We start from the raw sequence: 22,587 nt of genomic DNA on the forward strand, positions 1-22,587 counted from the left end.
TCCTATGGATAATAAAATCTGTGGATGCTCAAGTCCCATTAAACATAATGACACAACAAAATGGTGTCCCTTATATAAAACAGAAAATCAAGCTTTGCTATTTAGAATTTATACTTTTTTGGAATATTTTCAAGCCGTGGATGCTCAAATCTGTGTATAAAAAAATCTGTGGATAAGGGGGGTCGACTGTATATGCAGTAAATCTGCTTCACATCACTGTCACAACTGTTCGTTGTTGCTCTATGAGTACTGTTTGCATTTTCTACTGTAAGTGCTCATGTACTGCAGCTGTCATACTGCCTCAGAAGAATTAACAGTCCCTTCCACAGGAGTAGGACTACACTTTGCATCCTCAGTCTATCTTTTATGGCTGGCACACACTCCTCTCTGCCTACATCTGCTCAAACCATCCCTACTTATACTTCACTGCAAGACCCTGCATAATTTGCTTCATCAATGTAGCACATTAAATTTACACTTCTGTGGTGGTCGAATGGCCTTTGCTATCACTCAATACCCATTTGGCCTAGCAGAATAGGCTTCATTCTCTGAAGAAGTCAGCCACAGATGCTGGCAAAACGTCAGAAAGAAACTCTGCTAGAACATGGCCACAAAGCCCAAAAGACCCACAAAAAACTAAGAATAGGCTGTATTTTTAAAGCAGGAAAACAAATAACTAGCTTCCCCCTTGGTTCTTCACACCCAGTGTACCAATATTCATACATTATTTTCTACTTTTTTTGCCACAGATTGGACATGACTCTTGAAGTTCTTTCATATGTGTAACAGACAGAGGCGGGATACAAACCGCCATATAGTACGTATAGGATACGTACTAGGGTTAGGAAGGGGCGGTGCTTCCGCACCCCCATAACCCTAGTACGTATCCTATACGTACAAGATGGCGGCGCCCCTTCCACATGGGCACCGCCATCTTTACGTACTGGACGCATAGAATCCAGACGTGTCGCGGCGCCTATGACATCGCGAATGCGCCAGCGGCGCTTTGCGACGTCATCAGTGCGCCGCAAGAAGAAGCTCCAAAATGGAGCTTCTTTTTTGCTCCGCGCGGAAGCCGCGCGGTTTGGCTGCTGCAGCTCCCGCGCAGAGCAAACGGCGGCGGCGGGGAAGCGCCGCAAAGCGGCGGTTTGTATCCCGCCAGTGCTATTGTTAAGGATGGTGGCAGTAAGCAGATAGCTCTGCACAAGCAGAACAGTACCGACACAAAGACTGGTCGGTACTGTCTTGAGGGCAGGCGGGTGCTGATTCAAGCTATTCTGAATAAGAAGAAAGGCCCAGACTGATTATGTCCCACAAGCAGGTGTAACCCTATTGGTTTCTTGTATATCTAACCACCACTGAGCATACAGCTGTAGTGCTACCTTCTTGCCTGTAGCACTTAAGTACTATCTAGCAGCTCTTTCTGTTAATTAGACACAGTATTATAGAATAAGACCCTTGGTCCCATTTCCAAAACCCCTGGCGTCCATTTCAAAAACAGCCCATGGAGCGGGACAGACCAAAAAGCAGCATCATGGTGGTGTCCTGTCCACACGGGCGCCGCCATGATGATGCTGCCACCGTGCAGCATCTGTACATCACGTACGTCACGAGTGCGCCTATGGCGCACTCGTGACGTACACAACACACCACAAAAAGAATCTGGAATAACTGGGTTATTTTTACTGCAGAAGGGCAATGTACGGTTTGGCAGCTGTGACATCCTTCTGCAGTTAAAACAGGTGAATCCAGTTCGCTGTTTCGGGGTGGTCTGTACTGACCCTAAGTATCCTTAATCCTCTCTGCATTTATTCCAGTAGATGTGACACTATAAAATTCATATCCATTTATGAACTAAATGTAAAAGTTGTCAAGAACTGAGGTAACTGTGAGATTTACAGTGCTTTCCAGAAATACTACCAAGTACACACCCTTCCACATTTAGTTGTATCACAACCTGAAATTTAAGTGGATTTAACTTATATTACCACCACCTGATTGTACAAGATTTTCACCACTGGAAATGTGCAAATCATTTTTATTGTGAGACAAATGCAAAGGAAACAAAATCCAACTGGAACTTATTGGTTTCACAGGTATTCTTCCCTGCTCCCCGGTCAATACTTGATAGAGGCACTTTTGGCAATAATAATAGCTGTTATTCTTCTTAACTAACTTTCTATTAGCTTCACACATCTGGATTTTGTTATTTGGGCACACTGTTTTTAGCAAAACTGATCCAGCTATGTCAAATTGGATGGAACTGCTGGTGAACTGTAATTTCCAAGTCTTGTCAGAGACACGTAATCAATTCTAAAATATATGGGGAGGGGGACATTTGATTGTTTGTTTGCTTTTAAACCACTGTTCCTCTACCTGTGTGTTTAGGGTCACTGTGTATATGGAAAGTGAGCTTCTGTCCCAGGTCCCTTGCAGACTGAATACATTTTTCTTTACAGTTATCTTGTATGGAGCTTATCACACTGGGGCTAATTTCAGTATTAAAGAAGATAAAAGCACATTTAAAGCATCCTGAAAATAAAGCGACAATGGCGAGTAATTGCGCGAATGATTATCACATGCAATTGCACAAATAAAGTGTTATTAGAAATTCATTGTCACTAAAATTCCGAAGTACAAAGATGCACGTTAATGCTTCTTTATGACCACTTTAACAGCGCATTTTGTGCGACATCAGGTGAAATCATTTTGCATAATTGCACTATTTTTCCAGGATATTCACTGGATAAACTCCCCATCTCCTTCATGTGAGAAACTCCTATGTTTCTCCATCCATCTTGCCCTCAATCCTAACCAATGCCAGCTAAAGAAAAGCACTCTCACCGCATAATGGTCCACTGCAGAGAACACATTCACCTTTTACACTCCACACAACAATTTTCAGCAACGTCCAAAAGTTTAATTTCAGTCCCATTAGACCATAGAAACTTTTCCCATGTTTACTGTTGTCTCCCACAAGCCTTTTTGCAAACTCCAAATGGACATTAGTTTGTCTTTGTTTCAGGAATGGCTTTCTTCTCACCACGGGGGAAAAGCCGGGAGTTAAAGACATAATCCCGGCATAATTGTGCGATCATACTGAAGATTTTCAGACATCACGCTCATCCAGGATTTATCCCGTGAAGATTCAGGAATGCTCCAGCAACAAACGATTGATAGGAAAATCCTGTGAATGGTTTCACGACAGCACAATAATCGTGCAACTGCAAAAGTGCGAAACGTCACACCGATGAAATCATGCAACTGCTGTGCTGTCATCATTTTTGGGGGGGAAAAAAACCAAAATCCCAGGGTGTTGTTCGGCATCTTAACTTCCTGTGTCGCTTCGCTGTCCCAAGAGCATTACTTCACAGTAGCTGCCATGAGGGTCTTTCTTGTTGTGTTCCCTGGTGTTTCTTTCAGATAATTTCTTTTTTATTCCAGTCTATCTCCTGATTTCCCCCTCATATTTTTCTAATGGGGGGTGGATACTACGACACTGGTATGTGTTTGGAGTGGGACTTCCACAGAATGTTTAATGGCCGGGCCAAGGACTCATGAGATCATTACTTTCACCTGAGATTTATGCTGTTTACATGTACAGTGGGCCCTCCTTCTCTGCGGACTTGCCATCTGCAGATTTGAGCATCTGGGGATGGCAAGCCCACACTGACCCCAATGGTGGTGTGCACACTGCCACTCCACCAGTGGGGACAATTGGACAAAAGTCTTTCTCCTTCCTTCCTTCCTTTCTTCCTCTCTCCACCTCCGAGACTTTTGCCTTTGCTTGGCTTTGGGGGTGGAGTCTGGTGCCCAGCTAGCCGGGGCCGGAGTCAGGATTTGAGTCTTGGAGCCCCTGTCCCCAAGCCCAGCATACAGGATAGACCCAAGCCCAGGCCCTGGCTCCCTCCAGCCAATGGGGCTCTGAAGCCAAGCACTGCCCCCAAAGCGCTGTTGGCTGGAGGGAGGAAGGAAGGAAGGAAGGAAGGAGGAAATCCAGTCCCATTCTCCCTAATGGCAGCACAACAATGCCACCATTAAGGATAATGGGACTTGAGCATCCACAGATTTTGGTATCCGGGGGGGGGGGGGGATCCAGAAGAAATCCCCCATGGATACCGAGGGCCCACTGTAGATCCATGGGAAAAGTATACTGCCAGATTATGTTTTAGATCAGATGCGAGACTGCACATAATCAATTACATAACTGTTGACACTGGGGACACCAGAGAGAAAACCACTCTGATTCCATGTACACATGCACAAATCTGGCCAGTCACGAAAGAATCGTGCGAAATACCAACATGATGTGAAATGTGATCGCGCAATATTATTGTTGTTGCATCATTATGCCAATGTGTGAAAAGATATGGCACCACTGCACAAATTGTATCGTTAACAGTATAAATGCGGAATTGTGCCAAAAATGAGCCTAGTGTGATAATCTCCTTACATGTCTAGCTTTGTGGAGCAACTGCATGATACCTGTCGCATGGATAGCTTCTGCCATCTCAGTCACAAATCTCTCTAACTTTTTCAGAGCTACCACTGACCTCTTGGTTGCTTCTCTCACTATTGCCCTTATGGAATTTTGCTGGATAGTCTCCTCTAGGCAGAACCATATTCTTTCTATTTTATAATAATGAATTTAACAGTGGTCCAGAAAATGTTCATAGTTTCTGACCTTTTTAATAACCCTATCATGATTGGCGCTACTGCACAACTTTACATTGTTTTGATATATCCTTGATATTTCATGCTGTTTGTTTAGATATGTTGTGCCACAAACTCTGGAGACTTCCAGAAATATTTGTACTTCATCTGAGATCAGGTAGCACTGGACCTGCACACAGAGAGATGACATTCAACTACATACATGAATCCTGGAAACAGTGGGCAGCACTAGAGTCTGCATACCATGTCCGAGCAAGAGGTAAATTCTTATGCAACTAACAAGTGTCAAGTTTTTTTACTTCATGTTTGTGCTACAAAAATATTTTGTACCTTCACAGTGCTGATTATCTTGTACATCAAATGGTAACAATCCCTATTAAATCCCCTTAAATTTCAGGTTGTAACACAATAAAATGTAGAAAAGTCAAAAGGACTGGATACTTTATCTGAAGGTTTTGCTTTTAAAAACAAGCTCATTAGATTAAAAACTATATTTCAATTACGACCTAGAAACATGACACAAAGTTATCCCTCTCTGTATGTTTGTACCTGTGTATGGTAAGAACTGGAGGGGGGCAGGTGCATTTTCCTAATACACCTGCATTTTTAAAGTAAATTATTCTTGTGCTTTATTTAAAGGTTTATTATTATTATTTTCTCTCCTGGAAATTTTATTTTGTTTCCTCCTCGTCATTTTAGGTGTTGATATTAGTAGGAACCAAGCTAACTTTAAATTCTAAATTTACTCTACAACGTTGAACATATTTTATTTTATTTTTTAAAAAATCTTTCCATGTAAGGCACATGTCATTAATGATACATAATAATCATAATTTTTGTATCTTTATACCACTGCAATCTAGATTCAGATAGTAGACAGTATTTCACTGTAATAGTTTTCAGTGCTTAGCACTTTATGAAAAGTTTAACTAATGCACTCTATACAAAAAACACACATACCTAGACTCACCCACAGAAAACAACTTTTCCTACCATGCAACTATGTCAAACCTAAACCATACAATTAAAATTCAACTCTATTCTGAAAAATTATGTAAACAATTTCATCGTCACAGTAGTTCTGGGCAGAGCTGATAATCTCAATTTGCCTCCCCTAACAAGTAACCTAAAAACAAGGGCTTGATACAATGTGCTTGACATACATTTATACAAGTTCCTCACATATTTCTCCTTGTAATCCTTACAACAACCCTATAAAGTAGATCTGTTCTTGTTCCAATATTGCAGATAAAACACTGAGGAAGTGGTTAATCCTACTGAGTGCAGAGGTAAGATTCCTAGCATGTAACTCAGTCTTTTATGCATTAAACGCCATCATGCTGCATGGTATAAATATTGGTATATAGATGCTCTGATTAAATTTCTACTGTTAATACAATCTCATAGGTTTTAATCAGCACTCTTTTGAATCTAAAAAGTACAGTGGACCCTTGTTATCTGCTGGAGTTTGGTTCCAGGAACCCCTGTGAATAACAAAATCCATGTATGCTCAAGTCCCATTAAATACAATGGCATAGCAAAATGGTGTCCCTTATATAAAATGGAAAAATCAAGGTTTGATACTTAAAAGTTATACTTTTTTGGAATATTTTCAAGCCGTGGATGCTTGAATCCGTGTATAAAAAGTCTGTATATAAGGAGGGCCAACGATGTCCTTAAAAAGGGGCAAGGAAACATGTAGCGCTGTTAGTCTTTAACTCCCAGCAACCAAACAGCACAGCCAATGATGAGGTATCATGGGAACTGCAGTTAAACAATATCCGGCAGGCCATTTATATCCACACCTGCTACTTTTGGAGACCTATACTTCTGCCACAACTGACCCTTAATATATAATATATAGCTTTGTATTAAGCACAGTTCTAACAGTTCAGGACTCAAGATATTTTCTGTGAATCTCATGTCTTAATAAAACAGATATAAAGAATGATCTCTGCTAGGGAAAGAAGTTGGGAGGATTTCCTGCCTCCTAGTTTAATAAGAGTATGCAGGTTTGTACTGTCTAACTGGAACGTTAACACACATAGGCTGCATCAGCCTCAGCATGAGGCCAGCCCCTCACTCTTTCTAAGCCCTCATGGAAGGGCTTTTTAATTATCAAGTTCATCTGGATAAGTTCTCAAGCCATTACACAAATCACAAAAAAGCCCCAGAAGATTCTATTCCTACATAGCTATTTGTCAATTATAAATTATCACTAATTTTTGTGAGTACTGCGAATAAGATGTAAACAGTAAAATTCACAAGACACACACACATATATTAACTGCATGTTATTTTCTAACTCGTAGGACAGTTCTGTTTGTTTTGCAGCACTGGTGCTTAAATACATGAGAGTCAGTGTGGTGTTGTGGTTTGAGCATCAGACTATGTGGAACAGGGTTTGAATCCCCACTCACCCATCAAACCCATTGGGTGACCCTGGGCAAGTCACACTCTCTCAGCCTCTGAAGAAGGCAAAGTCAAAACCTCCTCTGAACAAATCTTGTCATGAAACCCCTGTAATAGGTTTGCCTTCGGATCCCCCAAATCTGGAAATGACTTGAACTCACACAGCAACAACAAACATTATCAATATGTTTAACCTAAATGGTCTTGCACCCACAAATTCTAATGTTAAATTTCACAGTATATAATTTTCCCCCCAAAATCTCTCCATGGTTGACCTAAAAATCTACAATATTAAAATTATTATGAGAATACACAGAGCTTAGTTACTATTTAGTTTAGCTATGTTCAATATTTAGAGAGAAATAAATATAAGGAGATCTTTCAACGAGAACTGGAAAAACTTTAAGTATCTTCAAAGTTCAAGTAAGATGGACTTTGTACTCAACTTCTGAAAAGTGCCTCTGCTATTATCTACTATTTTAAAAACACATTACTCTTAGCTTAGTCTCATCTCTTCTAACAAAGGTTGGACAGTATTCTATACACCACAAATTCATTTGCACATTTTATAAAACTATAGTTCCTTTTGTAAGATGTTAATCATAATTTTTTGTTGAGTGGGGAGTGCAATGATTAACAAATGTTAACACACCAAATGTTGGCAACAAGCACTGCACAGTTTTAAGGCTTCTCATCTCTTCATTAACAAGCCACACATATCAACAGGGCATCACTCCCTACATATGTGTTTGTACGCACACAAACACTGCATACTGTCACATTTCCTGAAAGTACCAGGTAGACATGTTCTCTGGAAGGGCTAAAAGGAGAAGAATCAGCTCCCATCAGACCCAAAGCAGGGTGTCCCCTATTAATAACAATGACACTCTTTGCCTGTGTGTGTGTACAGTTTACAAACTTACCCAGAAAGGCAAATGGAAATTGCAGGCAGGCAGAGGAAAATTAAGCTGTCTCCAAGCGTTTGTCATGTGATAGTGACCTATAAAATATCAAATAAAGGCATATCATCAGGACACCATAATTTTACATTATTGCAACTGGCCCATAACTGCAGTGAGGCCAGAGGAATCCCAGACTTGCAACTTAATTTTGCCTCCCCCCTTCAAACTATCCACCAGCAAGTTCTTATTAAAACGTTAGCCCTTCCTTAAGAAGTTGAAAAGGCAAACAAAAAGATAGCACCCATGTTAACACTGGGACTGAGCAAGTGGAACAAATCATGGGGGGAGGCACCAGAAGGGTGGGCTTCTATCTCTTTCTATCTCTCTCCCTTTTAGGTATAATAATAGACCCAAGAAGGCAAATAGTGCAAAAGCTGAATTCAAACTGCAAATGGGAATCAAAACAGGAAGCCCCTTTGGTGTGCACATGCAATCGCTCAATGGGTAGGGAGGAACAATTTCAGCAACCTCACTCCAAATAAAAACCTGGAGACCCAGCCTGCAGATGAGAATAGTCTTGCATGAGACCCTGAAACCTTGTAGCTTAGTTTCAGGTAATCCCCCAGCTGCAGATCCTCCCTGATAAGATTCTTCCCCCTCCTCCATTGCAACCCAAGAGGGAGGAAAATATATACATTAGACAAACCTGTCTGCCTGCCTCTAGTACATGGGGGAATCAGGAAGCGAGCCTTTGCTTGCTGCAAACCACCCACCCACCCCCACGATGCAAAGTGGAGGAAGAAGAGGAGGCAGGGCTCCCGAGGTCTGGGGGTGAACGAGAAGGTTATTAAACATGGAGTACATACACACAAGAAGGAAGGAAGAGCAGAGTTCCCCCACCCCCACTTCTTCTCCCCCCCCCCACCTTTATTTTTTCCTCTGGTCACCACCAAGTTTGCATCTTAGTTACAAAAATGTCGATCTTTAAGACTGACAGAAAGAGAGAGAGAGAGAGTCCATCTTGCTGGGCAAAAAGGGGGGGGATTGTCAGTGGGAGGAGAGCAGCAATGTAGAAATCACAACCTCCTCGAGGGAAAAGTCTGCACAACACCTTGTAGAGAAGGAGGAAGGAGGAGGAGGAGGAGGATGGGGAAGGAATTTGGAGAGGTGGGGGTTGTTATTGAAGGCGCTGCCCCACTCCTTCCTCCACACCTTTTGCAAGATCTGGTGAATCAGGACCGGCAGCAAGCATACATATCTCCCTTCCTGCCTCCCTTGTGCCCCCCTTCTTCCTCTGCCCTCCATCTCGCGTGGGCCCCAGCCATGATCCCGCGGCTGTTGCCACTGAAGAAGAGGAGGAGAAGGAGGCGCTGCTGGAGCCACATGGAAGCCCAGAATCCTTGTGGCTGCTCCATCTTCTAGCTTTGGGGTGGGGGAAGTGGGAAAGGTTTGGCACAGAGGAAAATCCCCACTGTCATCCCAACAACAACAACAACAAGCCACCCAAATGGGTGCCAAGCCTGCTCTCTCTCTCTTCCCCACCAGGAACGTGTGGTGAGCAGGGCTGGCAATGGTTTCAGAAAAAGCCCCAGGCCAAGTGACCATCCTGGCTCTTCCCTTCCCTATAAGATAGATAATACATACGCATACAGGCGTAGATCCCTTTTCTCTCTGTTGTGTGACAAACTTTCCAACAGGGTCGACTGGCGAGAAGTCTCTAATTTTGCCTCTCACACTTTTAGGGAAAAAACAGAGAAAGAGAAAGGAGGAATGAAAGACAGCCGGAGCAAGAAGAGAGGATGGTGATGGTGGTGGGCCGTAGCAGCAGCCAAGAGTGTCCCCAAGTTGGCCATTCCCTTAACACGCCTCCACCATCACAACCATCACCACCACTTATTTTAGTTCCTCCAACTGGAAAATATAAATATAGGGTTAAAAAATAGCTTATCTATGGCTCTCTCTCTCTCCTTTCCAGCTTCCACCTCCTCCCCCTGTTCTCTGTCGTACATGTTGTCTCAGCTTCTTTTTGCATCGTTTCACTTTACCTCCCTCTCTCAGCAGCAGCAATGGATTGTTACAGAGATATCTATAGAATATATATATATATATACATATATATATATTCTCCTAACATAAAACCGAGTGCTTTTTCCAGATCCTGGGATTAATGAGACGTTTCTCTGCTTCACCCTCCTCCCTTCCCTTCCCCCCACTTCTTTGCAAAATTGTACTCTTTTCTTTTAAAAAAGGGATTATTTTTTAGGAAAACCAAGCCTAGGAAGGCAGCTCCAGCGCCTGATCCAGCCATGGCCAAGTTTCATACATTTCTGGGAATAAAAAGCCACCAAAAGGGAGGAGGAAAAGCTGTGTATTTTTTTTTTTAAACCAGCGACGCGATCTACAATAAAATAGGAAATGAACAGTTTTAGGACCCATCTGCTGGCTGGAGGGTCAGAAAAAACCCTCCCCAAAGAGGCACCTCCTCCTCCCCAAGTGGATAATGGGGAAGTTTTCTGTCATCGCGACCCTTCAATGCCCCCCTTACCTCCAGAAACAGGACTTTAAACTGCCAAGGCCTTCTCTTTCCCCCAGCCTCGCTCTCTCTCCACCTTAAACTTATTGACACAACATAATCCCACATTCATGCAAAATCCTGACACAGCCTCTCTCCTCCTCCTCCTCCTCCTCCTCCGTCCCTCCCTCTCTCTCTCTCTCTTCCCCCCCCCCCCACCTCCATCTCTTTTTCTTCTTCCTTGCACTGTCCCTACCCTCTTTCTCTCTCTCCCCTCTCCTAAAGGCACATTTGTGTTGTTGTTGTTGTTTGGGTGGAAATAAAAAGGGAAGCAGAGGGGAAAGTGCATTGCAAGACATCTTTTCTCTCTCTCTTTAAATTCCCAACTGGTCCGTCTGGTTAAAGCGACCCGGGTGTGTGTGTGTGGGGGGGGGGGGCTTGCTACGCAACACTTACACACCCCATAGCCTTCCCACACCCTCCAACAGCCCCCTCCCTGGCCCACTTCGGTGTAAAACTGAAAACAAGAGCCCAACCCCAGCCACTCTTTACAATGAAGTTTCGTTTCTCGCCCTCTATGCCAGGATGGGTATAGGGGGCATTACTGTCCCCCAAGGCACTTTGGAGGGGGGTACTTTCCCATTAACACACCCCACATCTTCACATATATACACACACACCCCATGCCCAACACACCAGCCTCGGCTGCTCTTTGCAAAGAGAGAGGTGGTGGTTTCAGCCTGGCACCGGCTGGCCTACTCTGGATGTTGTGTGTCTCTCTCTGTGTGTGTATTATGTCTCTCTTTCCCCCTCTGGATGCACTGCGTTGCACTACAACTCGCCTCTTCCACCAACCACCTCGCCCTCTGTGGATGTATGCATTTGTGTGTGTGTATGAATTGCGTTGCACTATAACTCGTCTTGTCTTCCTCTCCCCCCCAGAAAGCACTGCGTTGCCCTACAACCCACCTCTCCCTCCCTCCCCACTCCATCACCCTCCCTTGTGTCTCTCCTTCCCCCCCCCCCAGAAATAACTGCGTTGCACTACAACTCACCTTCCTTCCACCACATGGCCCTGTGTGTGTCTCTCCCCCTCAGAGGGCATTGCGTTGCACTACAACTCACTTCTTTCCCCCTCCACATCTCCCTACGTGTGTGTATATATATCTTTCCCCTTCAGAATGCATGGCGTTGCACAACTCACCTCATCCCTCTAGCTCCACTTCCCACTACAATCCATGGCGTTGCACTACAACTCACCTCTTTCCCCCTCCACCACATATGCACACAGACACACATATATGTGTGTGTGTGTCTTCCCCCATCAGACTTCATGGCGTTGCACAACTCACCTCTTCCCTCCTCCTCCATCACATCGCCCTATGTATATATTTGTGTGTATCTGTTTGTGAGTGTGCCCCTCTCCCCTTTATGAAAAGGCATGGCGTTGCTGCACTACAACTCACCTCTGGCCGCCTTCCTCCTCGGCGTCTCCTTCCTCCTCTCCTCGCCTCCCCCTCCGAAGACGAGCCAAAGTTTGAGGCGAAGGCAGGCAGAGATGGGAGGGGAGGGAAAGGAAAGTGGGCTGTGTGTCCACTTACCTCCCACTGTGTGTGTGTGGTTGTGTGTGGTGGTGGTGTTGTGTTGTGTGTTGGCCAAAAGCAGTGCCCAGCGTCTCCTGGGATGCCAAAGCGAAGCTCCCAGCCGAAGCCCCACTCTTCTCTCTCTTTCTCGCTGTACCCTCTTTTCCTTCTCCTTCTCCTTCCCATACAGTAACCCAGAGAGAGAGAGAGAGAGCGCCGACAGCCTTCGTTTTTATAAAAGGCCGCCTGCCATTGGCCCGCGGCCTTGAGTGACAGCTCGGCCAGCCATACAGAGGGCCTGTTACAGCCGGAGAGAAGAGAACGCAACACCCCCCACATAGACACACACACATCTATATATCTATATCTATGTACACGCAAAAATTAGCGCACGCATAGATATTAACACAAACACAATGAAACAACACAGTGGCAAATGTTATCACGTATTGTAATAGCTTTTTAAATCGTGGTTTCCCAAAACCTGTCGGCATTCCTCACGTCTTGTCTCCCCCCCCCCCCCCATTTTGTGTAGTGTGTGTGTGTGTCTGTGTATTATGTTGGGAAGGAATAAAAAGCAAACTCAGGTTTAAAAACGAGGAAGGAGAGAGCAGCTCCCAACTGGCGGTGTCCGTTAACTGACACTTTTTGCGGGTGTTTTGTGTGTGGCCCCAAACTCCCCAAGTCCCCTGGACCCCAAAATGGGGCAGTTGGGCTCCTGAGGCTTCCTGCCCCACAGAAAAACAAGGCTTTGTGTCATCGTTTGTCAATAAAAAACCAATGGTCACGCATTGCCACGGGGCAAGATTTCAGTGGCTGCTCCTGAGGCGGCTTTTAAGAGGCCAAGAAAGCCTAAAAGAGGAGCTGAGGACGCCCCAAAATGCTTCCCCACAGCAGAAATAATCCATCTTGAGGCCACTTTAACTGCCCTGGCTCAGTGCTAGGGGATTTGGGGGGCTGTAGTTTTTTTGTGAGACATTTTAACCTTCTCCATTATGTCAGAAAGCCCTGAGGGCACAAAAAACTACAATTCCCACGATTCCCAAGAACTTCCAATGAGCAAGATGGCTGTGACTATATGGTCCAAAACACACAGCAGAAATAATCTAGTTTGAGATGCTTTAACTGCTCTGGCTCAATGGTAGGGAATTTGGGGGACTGTAATTTTGTGAATCATTTAGCCTTCTCTCTGTCAGAGAGCTCTGACAACAAACTACAATTCCCAGGATTCCCTAGCACTGAGCCAGGGCAGTTAAAGTGGCCTCAAGGGAAGGGGTCTGTTGTTTCTGTATAGACTAACATGCTGAAAAATTCAGCCTTCCATATTCACAGGGGGTTTTTTTATCCACGGCTTCAAGCATCCACTGCTTGAAAATATTTTTAAAATATATAAATTCAAAAAAGCTCGATTTCGCCTGTTAATATAAGGGACACCATTTTATTATGCCATTCTATTTAATGGGATTTGAGCATCCATGGATTTGAGTATCTATGGTTGATCCTGGAACTGAACCCTTGGGGATATCAAGGGTCTGCTATGTATATGTATGTATGTATGTTCCGGAAGGGATACCAAGCATGTTCCTGAAGGGATACCAAGCATGGGCCATATCATACTGTCACTACTGAATGGAAATATATTTACTATTTTTATTTTTATATATATTTCCATTCAGTAGTGACAGTATGATATGGCCCATGCTTGGTATCCCTTCCGGAACATGTTTTGGAGTTCTGTAAAACTTGGTTTATTGTGAACTAAGTTGTGGATGATGTGTAGTGATTTTTATTTATACACTGGCATGTATATTATACAAATATACTTTGAGGCTAGGTTGGCTCCTTCCCTGCTTTCCTTTTGCTGGCAAACAACATTTTTATTTAAGCAACTTTTTAATGCTTAAGTAGGGAAGGCTCTTAATATAGACGTATGTTTTATATGTTTTAACTTTTTTAATGATTTTAACCCATTTTATGTTTTAATAACTTGGTTGTAAATTGGTTTTTTTTTTAAATTATTTTATTGGTAGAATGAAATTGATAAAATATTGATTAAATTCACCTTACAATAATATATAAAAAAGACTTTTACATTATATTCCCCATACATATAATATATCCCTTTATATTCCATTCTTTACTACTTTATCTAACTTTAATTCATATTTCTTTTCATCATATATTTTTCATAATTCCCCCCTTCCCCCAAGTGCTCCCCATCACCCGAGCTTATCTTCTTATTACTCTATCTCCAGAATTGTAACTCTTCCTCTGGTGGTAAAACACCTCCTTCTTTTCTTAAAACTTTTTGTACAAATGTTTTCCATATTGCTTCGAAATCATTTCTCTTGATTATTCCTCTTCTAAACTTAATTTCACTAGTTAACTTATCATTAATTGCTATTTGCCAAATCTCTCCATACCAATCTGGTTGTAAATTGGTTTTAAAACTTTTTGTAAATGTTTTTAATTTGTTGTCCTGGAAGCCACCTTGGGTCCTGTCTCTGGAGAAAGACAGCGTATAAATAAATAAAATTAAATTAAATAAAACTGAGGTTTAAAATGCAGCTAACAATTTGGGTGCAATTTATGCATATCTCCAATAAGCTCCTTCTCTTGGGTTTGTATGTATGCCAGTGTTATATGTGGTTTGTACATTAGATGGAAGATACTTCTGTGCTATCTATTTTTCTGCACCATATGCTAAAATATTCAGTTTGGACTCACTGGCCTATGGGATCCCATACAATGCAATAATACTAAGCGTAAAAATCAGCTACTATACTAGTTCCTTTAATGCGATCATATATTTAATGCTTTTATATATTTAATGCTCTACTGCTAAAGCACTATTGTTCCACTTTAACGGCTGTGTTCGCCTCCTGTGGAATTCTGGGGTTTGTAGGGTTCTTTTTTATCTTTATTTTTATAATATCAAAACATAAAATAACCAATTCTTCAGATACATAATAAAAAGATTATTACATAGACTAACCCTCAAATCAAAATATCACATTATTTAACTTCCCTATGTCACCACAATAGCAGGTCCTATAACATCTTGTCATCATACAATCTTGATTTCCATTAATAAAAAAGAAAGGAAAAGAAAAGAAACAATACAGAAATTGGAGGTTATACCTTACAAACACAGATCTCAAGGAGCCTATAAACTCACTTAAGCTTCATGTCTATCACGCACCTTATTGCCACCTCAGTCTACAAAATTTTATAATCGGAGACCACTCTTCCTCAGTCTGCCTTATATCTTTATAATTCAGAAGGTTAGTAAGTTTATCGATTTGTCATTTCTGACAACTTCATAAGCCAGTCATCTACACTTGGAGTTTCTTTGCTTTTCCAGTTCTTTGCTAATATCATTCTTGCCGCAGTTATCAGATAGAGTAAAATACGCCAATATTTCCTTTCAGTTTGGGTTGGGACTTTATTCACCATGTTCAGAAGATAAATTTCTTGTCTCAATTCAAACTTAACCTGAAACATACTTTCAATATTCATATGTATTTGCTTCCAAAATCTTATAAGTTTCTGACAACGCCACCAAACATGAAATGATGTACTGATCGCAGATTGGCATTTCCAACATGTATTTGGGACAGCTTTATAAATCTCCGCCATTTTGTGAGGGGTCAGATGCCATCTCTGTTCCATTTTCCAATAGTTTTCTTTCAAATTTTGTGATTTTGCAAATTTTTGGGTTTTAGTCTGGGCATATTTCCAGTTTTCTAAATCAATACGTCTGCCACAATCTGTCACCCATTTGATCATTACTTCTTCTCCTTGTTTGTATTTACAGAGAAGCTTATAGATTTTTGTTACTCATTTGCAATCTGAACTAAACCATATTTTGTCAAATTCAGACTGTTTGTCCCCAAATTCTCTGAATTTCTGATCCATCTTAAATCTCTCTTTTAATTGTATATATAAAAGACAATGCATTTTGGAATCCAGTTGGGTAAACTCTTCTACCGGTCTCATTTCGTATTTATTGGAGTCAGTTTTGATTACGATATCTTTATAAGTAAGACAAGTATCAAGAGATTTCAATCTGCCTAAAACAGCCTCATGAGGAGAGACCCATAAAGGAATTTCTTCTTAATTTTTCCCAGATTTGTAAGAGAGATCTTTTAATGGTATGATATCTAAATTCACTGTGAACTGATGCTTTATCATACCAAACATATGCGTGCCATGGGGTTTGTAGTTTTATGAGGCCTACCTAACAGTACTTAGGTTGGGAATTATAAATGCCCCTCCCTAAACTACAAATCCCAGAATTCCACAGGAGGCAGCCATAGCAGTTAAAGTTGGAATAAATAGTTCTATAACAGTGTAGTGTGATATTGGAGATAGCCTTGTATATTTCACAGGTACCAGAGTGGTAGTAATAAACTGTATAAATAATATTTGCCTCTAAAATATTTTATATCCACAGAGTGAAGCATCCACAGCTCGAAAATATTTGTAAAATATATAAATTCAAAAAAGCAAACCTTGATTTTGCCGTTTTGTAGCAGAAACACCATTTTATTATGCCATTGTTTTTAATGGGACTTTCATGGATTTTGGTGAATCCGTGGATAAACACACTGAGTAATTAGTTCATAACCAGTTTACAAAGCTAATCCATTTATTTATTTGATTTACAGCCTAACTTTTGCCAACAAATGGCACTCAAGGCAGTTAATAAAGGTAAAATCAAATTAAAATATATACAATTAAACATTTAAAATACAATACAGACCTAAATACATTTGCTAGTTCCTAACTGTACTAGCCCATTTCAATCAATGGAATTTACATAACTGTTGATTAACCATACAGCAATTGATTCAATGGATCTACTCTAGTTCTGAGTCTGACTAACAAATGGTCTTAACTTAAAACCATTTGTTAGACTCAGAACTAGAGTAGATCCATTGAATCAATTTTTAAGCCAAAGAAAAGCATCCAAAAGCATAACTAGAAGCAATTAAACCATAGCTTCTCTTATTTTAAACATGCCATGTGTTCTCTCTCCAAAACCTGTAGAATGTAGATATTCTCAAAAATATTGTCAGGTAACATCAACATGCACCAGCAGTAGGCCTAGGAACTGATGTATTGGTTCTTCATTTCCACTTCATATACTTTCAGCTTGCAAAAGTACATCTGCATCTTGGGGTGTGAGAGGCAATTCTCTTCACAGAAAGTGTTTTCTGTTTCTAAAATTACACAGTGTATGCCTTATACAATTTGCTCAGTTGCACATTTAAGGTTTTTTGTTTTTTTTTTTTTGTCCAGAATACCAAATGTTGTGGCTTTTGAAAAGGAGGAAAGAATGGTGAGAGAAAAAGAAATGTGGCAGCACCTTTAAGAGTAACTGGTTTTTATTTTTGTGTGAGCTTTCATGAATATACAGTCAGCCCTTCTTATACACGGATTTTTTATACACGGATTCAAGCATCCACGGTTTGAAAATGTTCCAAAAAAATATAAATTTCATATATCAAACGTTGATTTTCCATTTTTATAAGGGACACCATTTTGCTATGTCATTATATTTAATGGGACTTGAGCATACACGGATTTTGTTATACACGGGAGATCTTGGAACCAAACCCCAGCGTATAACAAGGGTCCACTGTAAACCCATTTCTTCAGGTACAGTACTAGGTGATATTAAGGCTACAGTTATAAAACATAAACAGTTGTGGGAGTGGGATAGAATTTAATGGGATCCGGAAATATGCAAATTGTGACCCTTACCCTAAATTTTCAAAAAGCTATGTGAGGTGATACAGGTCTTTCAAATCTCTACAGTGGTTAGTTAGGGTTGATGTGTAAAAGCAACAAACCTGCTTATCAAATGTCAGTTTCCCAGGATCCAAAACTCTCTGAGAAGATTCCTTTTGTTATACCATACTTTTGTTATTCCTTTTGAGCTCTTGATATCTACTGGGGTTTTGTTCCCCCTAACGTGGATACCAAGATCCATGGACACTCAAGTCAATTGAATATAATGGCACAGTAAAATAGCAAAAATCAAGGTTTGATACTTGGAATTTATATATCTTAAAAAATATTTTCAAGATGTGGGTGATTGAATGCATGGATAAATAATCTGTGGATATGGAGGTCTGACTGTATGTAGTGTATGTGGCAAGGACTTTTCTATTAATGTATGTAGTGTGCCATGAAGCCACTATCTCTGTTCATACCTCTTCTAATAGATTGGCATTTGTGAATCTAATTCAACTCAACTATTTCTCATTTTAGTCTCCCATTCTAAGTTCCTTGTTGAAGGACCACAACCTATAAATTCCTTACTGTGTGTCCATAAAGTCTGAAATGTTCTGCAACTGGTTTTTGGGTATTGCAGTTTCTAACGTCAGATTTGTGTCCATTAATCCTCTTGCATAGGGACTGTCCTGTTTGTCCCATTTAGAGTGTAGTGGAATAGGATGGTATAGTTCACATTGGAGGAAGGGCAAGAAAATGTACCTCTGAGGTTGCAAGTGATGTTATTAGACCCTGTAATATTGCTCCCAGAGGAGATGTGGGTGCAGCTTTGGCATCTGTGTCTGTAGCAGGGTCTTATCCTACTATCCATGTTATGTAGCCTGTTGTAAGTGAGTACAGTTGGCCCGCAACATTTGAAGCTTTGACTTTTCTAGACTTGATTATTTGTGGTTTTGATTACAGTGGGATCTTTCCACCGGGTATTGGCTCCAGGACCCTCCATTGATACCAAAATCCATGGATGCTCAAGTCCCATTAAATACAATGGTATAGTAAAATGGTGTCCCTTATATAAAATAGCAAAAATCAAGGTTTGTTTATTGGAAGTTTTATATTTTTAAAATATTTTTAAGCCATGGATACTTGAATCCATGGATAGCAAATCCATAGATAGGGAGGGCCAATTATAATATGTTTTCTCTTGGAATCTCTAGGTCCTCCAGCACAACTCTGCCAAAAGCTGACCAGAGAATTGTGCTGGAGAACCTAGATGTTCCTAGAGAAAGCGCTTAGACATCTGTAGGTCCCCCAGCATGATTCTATGGTGCGTTACAGACCGCCCAAAACGGGTGGTCTTGCGCCGCTGCCGCTTGCTGCATCTGGGAACTGCAGCAGCCAAACTGCGCAGTTCCCGAGCACAGCAAGAAAGAAGCGCCAAAATGGCGCTTCTTCCAGCGCCCCGGAAGAGGCGCTGCGAGGTGTGAGGCACGCACTTCCGGCGCGTGACATCCAGACGCTGCACGTCCGCGACGTCAAAATGTCGGCGCCCATCTGTATGTGGCAGCGCCATTTTGACCTACTCATTACGCGCAAGGGACAAGGCGCATCAGGAAGCGCAGCCCCTCGCGCGTAACGACGGCGCCCCATAGGGCCCGTCCGGAACGCGCCCAAGATCACTTCTGGCAGATGTTGACCACAAAGTGCATTGGAGGACTGGGAGATTCCTAGAGAAGTGTTGTCTCAGGTAAAAAGAATAGTGTTTTTTTATTTGTAGTTTTTCCACATTCACAATGGTCCTTCACCCCTAACCCCTGTGAATGTGGAGGAACCACTGTAATTGTTTAAGATTTGGAGGCTGTCTGTAGGCAAATAAAGGTCTGCCTCCCAGAGCTTTTATTATTTATTATTATTATTTACTTATATCCTGACTTTCTCCCAATATAGAGAGACTCAATGCGTGTAGCCAGTCTAAAACAACACAATTTAAAACCATACACTAACATTAAAAATGTATAAATGTAAAATTAAAAAAAAGCAATTGAACAATTTTAAAAGTTAAAACAATTATGCTTTAAAATTTAAAATGTATTAAAAACTCTAAATAAAACTTACTGGTAAATCTGAATTACACAGCATTTAAACCTTTGTCAGTCTGAAATAGCCTGATGGCACAAAAATCTTCTTATCCGCCACTGAAAGGAGAGCAGGGATGGAGCTATCCTGGCCTCTCAGGGAGCTAAGGCGCGGCCATCAAGAAGGCCCTCTCATTTGTTCCCACCAAATGAGCCTAAGAGGGTGGTAGAACAGAAAGAAGGGCCTCTCCAGATGATCCCAAGAGTCTAGTAGCAAGGGAGATAGCACTTTTGAGAGGATTGTGCTATTCTCCAGATGTGTTTGATGATGTGTTTGATTGGTCTCAGTTTGGGACTGTAGGTGACTACTAAGGGAGTTCTGTTATTTTGTGCTTTTGGTCTTTCTTGTAGTAAATGGTTCCTGGTATTACTCTTGTATTGTCAATTTTTGTTTCCTCGCCTCCTTAGGCAGGTATTGTAGTTTGCGAATCGCCTGTTGTAAATCCAAGAATTTTGAATCTCTGGTCAAAACCACACTGCAGAAATGATCCAGTTTGAAACTGCTTTAACTGCCCTGATCCTGGGATTTGTGGTTTATTTTGGCACCAGAGTTCTGTGCCAGAGAAGGCTAAATGTCTCACAGAACTACAGTTCCCAGAATTCCCCAGCATTGAGCCAGGGCATTTAAAGCGGTCTGAAACTGGATTATTTCTGCAGTGTTTTTTAGACCACTCCCTGTCTTGAGGGTCTGAGCAGAGGAATTTGGGCTTGGCTGTAAACATTAGATTTGGTATTGCATTCTGGATGGAAACTGGAAGCATGTAAGAGTGTGTAGCAATTTGTTTCTTTTCTACTCTGAGAGATAAGGAAGAGTAGAAGAAATAGGGATCCCTGAAGGCCTCACATCCATGGCTTTTCTCATCTTTGCCACATTATAGGCCACTTCACAAATTAAGCCCCAGAAACAGTTGTTTTGCCACTGACTGTATCTGTTTCAAGGAGCTAATCCTAGTTCCCTCATCTGTACACAACTGACAAAACCAACACATGTGTTTGTCACATTTGTGCTAGAGTTGACAGAGTCCAACCCCAAAGGTACATTAGCTGCCAATATTTCTTCAACAGAAGCTCCCGGTGTAACCTGGAAAGTGCTTTTGAAATCTACTGGTTGTTAGTTCATGATTTTTCCAAGGGATTTGTTTTTTTTAAAGGGAAAAAATAACCTATTGGACATACCTTAAGTTGTTCTTCATATCTTTAAATGTACACTTTCCAGCAATGTCCTATAATAATGTTAAGTTACAAGCCAAATTTACAGAACGTCTCCCCTTCTAAGTACTCCTTCAGTCGTTCCAATTTGGAATAAGAACATCCTACTGCACAATGAAAACTTATCCAGACCATTTGCTTTTAAAAATGTCCAACTGTTTTTCCTTTGTATCTACACAGTAATGGAGGCTAGAAAGAAAGGAAGGTTAAAGATAAATGCATGTCACTTTACAACTGCTTAAGATCCACATGCTGACATTTAAAGAGGGCTGTCATATATCCGGATAGAGTACCTTTGGTCCAGATGTTTTGTACCCATCAAACTGATCCAACATTGCCAATGATATAGGACTTTGGGAGCCGTAGTGCAAAGTGCTTATCAATAGGTTTTCTTATATTACAAAACCATGGTTGGCGAGGCGTGATTTCGGCTCGTTTTGAGATAGTACCTGAAATAGTAAACACTAGTGGTATTTTTTTAAAAAAAATTAACTGGTAGGAATAGTGCAAGTGAAATCTTAGGTAGAGTCATGGCAAAAACATAACCTACTATTTTTTTCTGTTAGGAGCAGGTTGATCAAAAGAAAAGAAAAAACAGCAAGCCTAGGTCCAGGTTGCTGTTTTGACTCACACACATTAAGTATGACAAAATCTACATAGCACTGCACACCATTTTTATTTGAAGATTTTGTAGAAAGAAACATGTGATACTTAAAGATTTAAAGATGGATTCTTGTCCACAAAATATGATACCACAATAATATTTAAAGGTGACTCTTTTTCTGTAGAAGACTAATATATTGTAGCAGACTTAAGTTTTTGTAAACATTTTAATGTGATATGGAAGTTGCCTTCAGTCCTGGCCTGGGAGAAAGGCGGGATATAAAATCAAGCAAGCAGTCAATCAATTTTTAGTATTTAATCATTGTCAGGGAGGCTTTTATACTGGCTGTGCATTCCAGTTATGTTTCATGCACTTTTATACTGTTTTAGCTAGATTATTTTAATTGTTTTTTTTAAATTAAAGTAAAGTTTTAAAAATATTTTATTTGTGATTTGCCTTAGATCCCTTTCTGGGAGAAAGGAGGAATAGAAATGAAATAAATAAAATAATAAATAAATAATATAGATTCTCCTCTAAAATTAATATCTTTCTTATCAGCTGGAGAGCAAAGTAATATTAACTCAGTGGTCTGTTCTCCGTGCCTGCATCTCCAATGCAGACATGACCCAGTTTGACATCGTTTTAATTGCCATGGCTCAGTGTTATGGAATTTTAGTTTTGTGAGACACTTAGCCTTCTCTGTCAGAGAGCTTGGATGCCACAACACACTACAACTCCCAGAATTCCATAGCATTCAGCCATGACAATTAAAAGGGTGTCAAACTGGGTTATTTCTGCAGTGAGAATGTACCTAGTG

The 22,587-nt window shown here is 41.1% G+C and overlaps 1 protein-coding gene across 13 annotated transcripts in view; it reads right to left on the reverse strand.

Moving 5' to 3' along the window:
- BBX (BBX high mobility group box domain containing) overlaps window positions 1-12,122 on the reverse strand; it is a 181,358-nt gene extending 169,236 nt beyond the window's left edge. For 6 of the 13 annotated variants that reach the window (XM_089512345.1, XM_089512344.1, XM_089512347.1 and 3 more), the window contains exon 1: window positions 8,010-8,086. Coding sequence is in view for 7 of the 13 variants with exons in the window: in XM_089512336.1 (XP_089368462.1) it covers window positions 8,010-8,086; window positions 9,633-9,636 (81 nt within the window). In the remaining 6 variants the exon portion in view is untranslated. Of the gene's footprint in view, window positions 1-8,009; window positions 8,087-9,632; window positions 9,724-10,533; window positions 10,654-10,756; window positions 11,289-11,555; window positions 11,572-11,966; window positions 11,986-12,101 lie in introns of those variants that run through there. The other 7 variants (XM_089512336.1, XM_089512337.1, XM_089512334.1 and 4 more) reach the window with 7 other exon arrangements.
- Between the last annotated feature and the right edge of the window lie 10,465 nt (window positions 12,123-22,587).

Source organism: Sceloporus occidentalis, unplaced genomic scaffold, assembly GCF_023333645.1.
Source record: "Sceloporus occidentalis isolate IW3139 unplaced genomic scaffold, rSceOcc1.0.p SCAF_2, whole genome shotgun sequence".
Classification (NCBI taxonomy): domain Eukaryota; kingdom Metazoa; phylum Chordata; class Lepidosauria; order Squamata; family Phrynosomatidae; genus Sceloporus; species Sceloporus occidentalis.